We start from the raw sequence: 3,972 nt of genomic DNA, 5'->3' as shown, positions 1-3,972 counted from the left end.
GGTCCTAGCGCCCGCCCCGGCTCTGCCAGCCCAAGGTAGGACGCGGAGGGTCCCGTCCCGCCCCGGGGAGCCGCAAGGTCGTGTCGTTGCCGCAGCACGGCGGGGCCTCGGGGAAAGAGCTGCACCCCACTGCGCCCTGCCCGGGACGAGCAAGGATGAGGGTAACCCCGCTGAGGAGAGGGAAGGGGCAAGAGCTGCACCCCACGCCGGGTACTGAAGTCCAAGCCACCCGCACACGGGTCCTGCCCGAGCCCCTCACCGCAGCCCCTGGGGAAAGGCAGGCACGGCACACGGCGGACAAAAACAGATCCTTTAATGGTTTTTGGTTCTCTGTGAAGCACAAACAAGGTGATTATCCATGTAAAAACAAACGGGGGGCAAGGCTATGTACAAGCTGTGGAGTCCCACCACGGTGGTCCAAAGGGAAGGGGAGAGGCAGCACACCCCATCCATCGCCCCTCGCCCCTGCCCAGAGGAAGGGCAGGAGCCAGCGCAGGGGATGTGGAGGGGCCCCCCAGGAGGAAGGGCCCCGTGTCCTCCAGAGACAAGGACATGCACAAGGTGGGCTGTGATGGACCACACAGGGGAGGGCCAGGGAGAGCAACGGGGCCGTCCCAGGCACCCGGGCACCTCCTGCTCCCCCCTGCAAACCTGTTCCCTGAAACGCCCAAGCCCTGCCTGGAGGGCAGCAGCTCGCAGAAGCGATGAAGAAGTAACACAGCGCAGGGGAGAAGGCGTGAAGGAAGGTCCTCATCCAGAGAGCTGGAGGGAAGTGGTTGCGGGGCCAAGCATTGGAGCAGAGGGGGTACGGTGTGGGACAAAGGTGGCACTGCCCCTGCTGCCCCGGCCACATCCAGGGCCGCAGACCTGCACCCGGCCAGCGGCTGGGCACATGCGCTTTCCAAGCACACATGCTACATGCGAGTATTCCCAAACTAGCCTTCCTGAAGTAAAAAAAACACAAAACCGAGACAAACCACCCCAACCCTGGCCTCTCAGGTACCCAGGCAGGGTGAGGGTAGCGCCATGGAACAAGTCAGTGACACCAGCGGGGAGCAACCGGGCGTCCCAGCGCAGGAACACAGAGGAGGTGATGCAGAGGCCACAATATCCAACGTTAATGCCCTCAATCCAGGGAAGGGGTGGGTGAAGGGAACCCAGGCAGCAGAGCACATCCCAACTGGCTGCTTCATCCACAGACGGTAGCTTATTTTGGGAAAGAGGGACTCTGTGAAGCAAAACTGAACAGCCAGGTGATGGCACTCATCGCTCAGCCAGGTCCCCCCCTCATCTGCTCCCCTGCAGTCCCTTAGGGAGAAGGGGATTTAGCCCTAACCCTTGGCCTCCCCTGCCACCACCGCCCTGCACAGACCTGCCAGACAGCAGGGGCTGCAGGACCCTGGAGCCGAGGGACCTACTGGTGTGCAACCTGTGGGACCAACGTGACACGAGGGGAAGGGTTGAAATGGTCCGAAACGCCCCGCTGCAGGGCTGGGGTGGCGTTAACTGCTACAGATACTATTGCTAGCCCACGAGCTGAGTCCTTGCTTGGTCAGTGGTCCAGGGCAGAGCCACTCTCACTCACAGAGCCCTGTGACTGCCCGTGCCAGCCCCTCGGCGAGCGAGGGGACCCCAGGCTCAAGCGCAGCTCCAGGTGCAGCTCTGCCAGGGGTTGCATTTGGTCATTTGATTTCCGTGTTTGGGTCGGTTATTCACAGTGCCCAAACGGCAGAAAAAGGCAGCATCAAAAGCCAAGCCCCAGTGGCAAAACCCAGGGCAGAGCTAGCGACACCGAACGCAGCGACCGGCTCCTGTGCCGCTCACAGTCAGTCCCACAGACACTGCCAACTGTTGGTCAAGCGTCCTTTCCAAATAACCCAGAAGACTTTCAAAGGGAAGGCTCTCCCAAAGCAGGAGGCTCCTCACACCACAGCTCCAGCCCTCCAAAGAACCCCACGCTCTCCTGCTTTCTCTTCCCTAAGTCCAGGTCCTCCCTCCAGAACACACACACACACAAAGAGCAAAGAACCAGGACACCCAACACCCAGCAGGCATCTCCCGAAGGCAGAGCTAGTGCGGTCAGAGCCATCTGGGCAGCATGAGGAGCTCTCTTCCATCCTGCCTCGCCTCAGCTCTTCTATCCAAGTACATTTAAAAACAATGGAGCGATACAATTGTTTAAAACCAAAGTTGTCTGCTTTTTTGTTTGTTTGTTTGTTTTTTCCCGTGGTAGTAGGTGGTCTTGGCTGCTCCTGCCACCAGGACAAAGATGAAGAGGCCGTAGCCTGGGGCTACTGGTTTTCCTCACGCATCTGTTCCATGATGTTGATGAGGCTTTCCAGCCCGAACACGTAACCCATGTCGGGTCCGTCGTGCACAGTGGGGTCGTCGCGGAAGCCTTTGAAGGTGCTGTGTGCAAAGTCAATCATACGCACGTCCACCTTGGGCTGGGCCAAGCCGGGCTCCGTGCTGCTGCCGTCCTGAAGGCTCTCCAGGAGAGAGGTGTCCACCCGCTTCAGGCGCATCTCCGGACGGCGCTCCACCAACATCCCTGCCCTGCTGTCCTTCCCATCGTAAATGATGAGGAGGGAGCTGGAGTAGAAGCGGTAGGAGGCCTGTCTCTCCAAAACCGTCTTCAGGCTTCGCAGTTTGGCAAGGACAGGCTCAAAGAGGTCCTTGCGCAGCTCGATGCCGTTGTGGAGATACTGGTAGAGGGCGTTGCGGAAGCCCTCGATGGAAAGGCCGCGTCCATAGTATTTATTCCTGCATAAGTAATGCCCTGTGTCCAGCTGATAGACCTAGAATGCCAAAGCAAACACACGTTACGTGGGAGCAGCAGATTAAGGCCACACACAGAGCTCTGAGCTGCCCTGCACTGACATAGCAGAGGGAACTCATCCTGTCCCCACCACGCCCCACGCCATCTCTGAATCCCAAAGCAAGATCACGGGTGCATCCCACAGGCACAGTCAGGGTGCCCAAGCACTGGTTCTCTCCCAGGACACCCAGAGGGCAGCTCATCAGTGTGAGTGTCCCCAGGAAGCAAGACAAAACAGGCCGTGAGGGTTAAAAAGACAAGTCTGACAGATACTCAAGACAATCCTCTGGCAGCAGGAGCTGCTGGCCTGTATTGCTGTTGTTATGTGGCATGTGATTAATGAAGGGGCCTCATTGCTTAAGAGTCTGTGGGCAGAGATGTGGATTACAAGATCCTTCTGCGGGTGGGGAAAGGAGCAACTATTGCACAACAGCAGCAGCAGCAAGTCCTCGTGTGCAGGGTAAGGCTGCAAGAGGACAGCAACTTGTTAACTCAGTACAGTGCAGAAGCAAATGTCAGACGATGCTGGGGCAGAGGGACACCTCTCTGCCCAGGCACTGTGATTCTGGGTGAACACTAAGCCATGAAAAATTAGAAAATGCCCTCATTTTCTGTTAACAAAACAGCTTTGGATAAGGCAGGTCATCTCAGGAGAAGTGGGTTCCCTTGATCTAGGCTTAAAAAGGAAGATCAGAAGTACGTACCATGAACACTGCTACACCTACCTGAAGTGGGAGACTCTGTAACAAAATGCTCAGCAGAAAACACTAACTGGGAGGTCTGACGGGCTGTGAAAAGGAACGAGCAGCACCTGCAGCCTTGGGGATCCCTACCTGCATCCCACACACACGCACGCCCAGGGTGGCAGAAGTGCTCTGTTCACACTTCTTCATCTGCCGAGCAGCCTTCTCCTCAGAAGCATCATCTCCGTGCTGTCTGGTCCCCATCTTCAGATCAAGTACACAGGGAAGCTTGAAGTGATGCACCACGTTCTCCAGCAACAGGAACTCTGGGAGACGTGTCAAGGAGAGCTCAAGAAGGACAGGAACTGCTTGAAAGAGTCCAGCAGGGCCACAAAGATGCTGGAGGGAGTGGAGCATCTCCTGCTGAGGAGCGGCTGAGGGAGCTGGGGCTCTTGAGCTTGGAGCAGAGGA

The 3,972-nt window shown here is 57.6% G+C and overlaps 1 protein-coding gene across 2 annotated transcripts in view; it reads right to left on the bottom strand.

Moving 5' to 3' along the window:
- Nucleotides 1-2,220: 2,220 nt before the first annotated feature.
- Nucleotides 2,221-3,972, bottom strand: part of IP6K1 (inositol hexakisphosphate kinase 1) — an 8,012-nt gene continuing 6,260 nt past the window's right edge. For both annotated transcript variants that reach the window (XM_010186748.1, XM_010186746.1), the window contains exons 4-5: nt 3,652-3,827; nt 2,221-2,798 (exon numbers count right to left, since the gene is read on the bottom strand). In XM_010186748.1, the coding sequence (XP_010185050.1) occupies nt 2,292-2,798; nt 3,652-3,827 (683 nt within the window). In that variant the 3' untranslated portion in view covers nt 2,221-2,291. The remainder of the gene's footprint in view (nt 2,799-3,651; nt 3,828-3,972) is intronic.

This window comes from Mesitornis unicolor, unplaced genomic scaffold (assembly GCF_000695765.1).
Source record: "Mesitornis unicolor isolate BGI_N332 unplaced genomic scaffold, ASM69576v1 scaffold796, whole genome shotgun sequence".
In the NCBI taxonomy this organism is placed as follows: Eukaryota; Metazoa; Chordata; class Aves; order Mesitornithiformes; family Mesitornithidae; genus Mesitornis; species Mesitornis unicolor.
The sequence above is the reverse complement of the archived record's forward strand: the minus strand, read 5'-3'. Positions and strand labels throughout refer to the sequence as shown.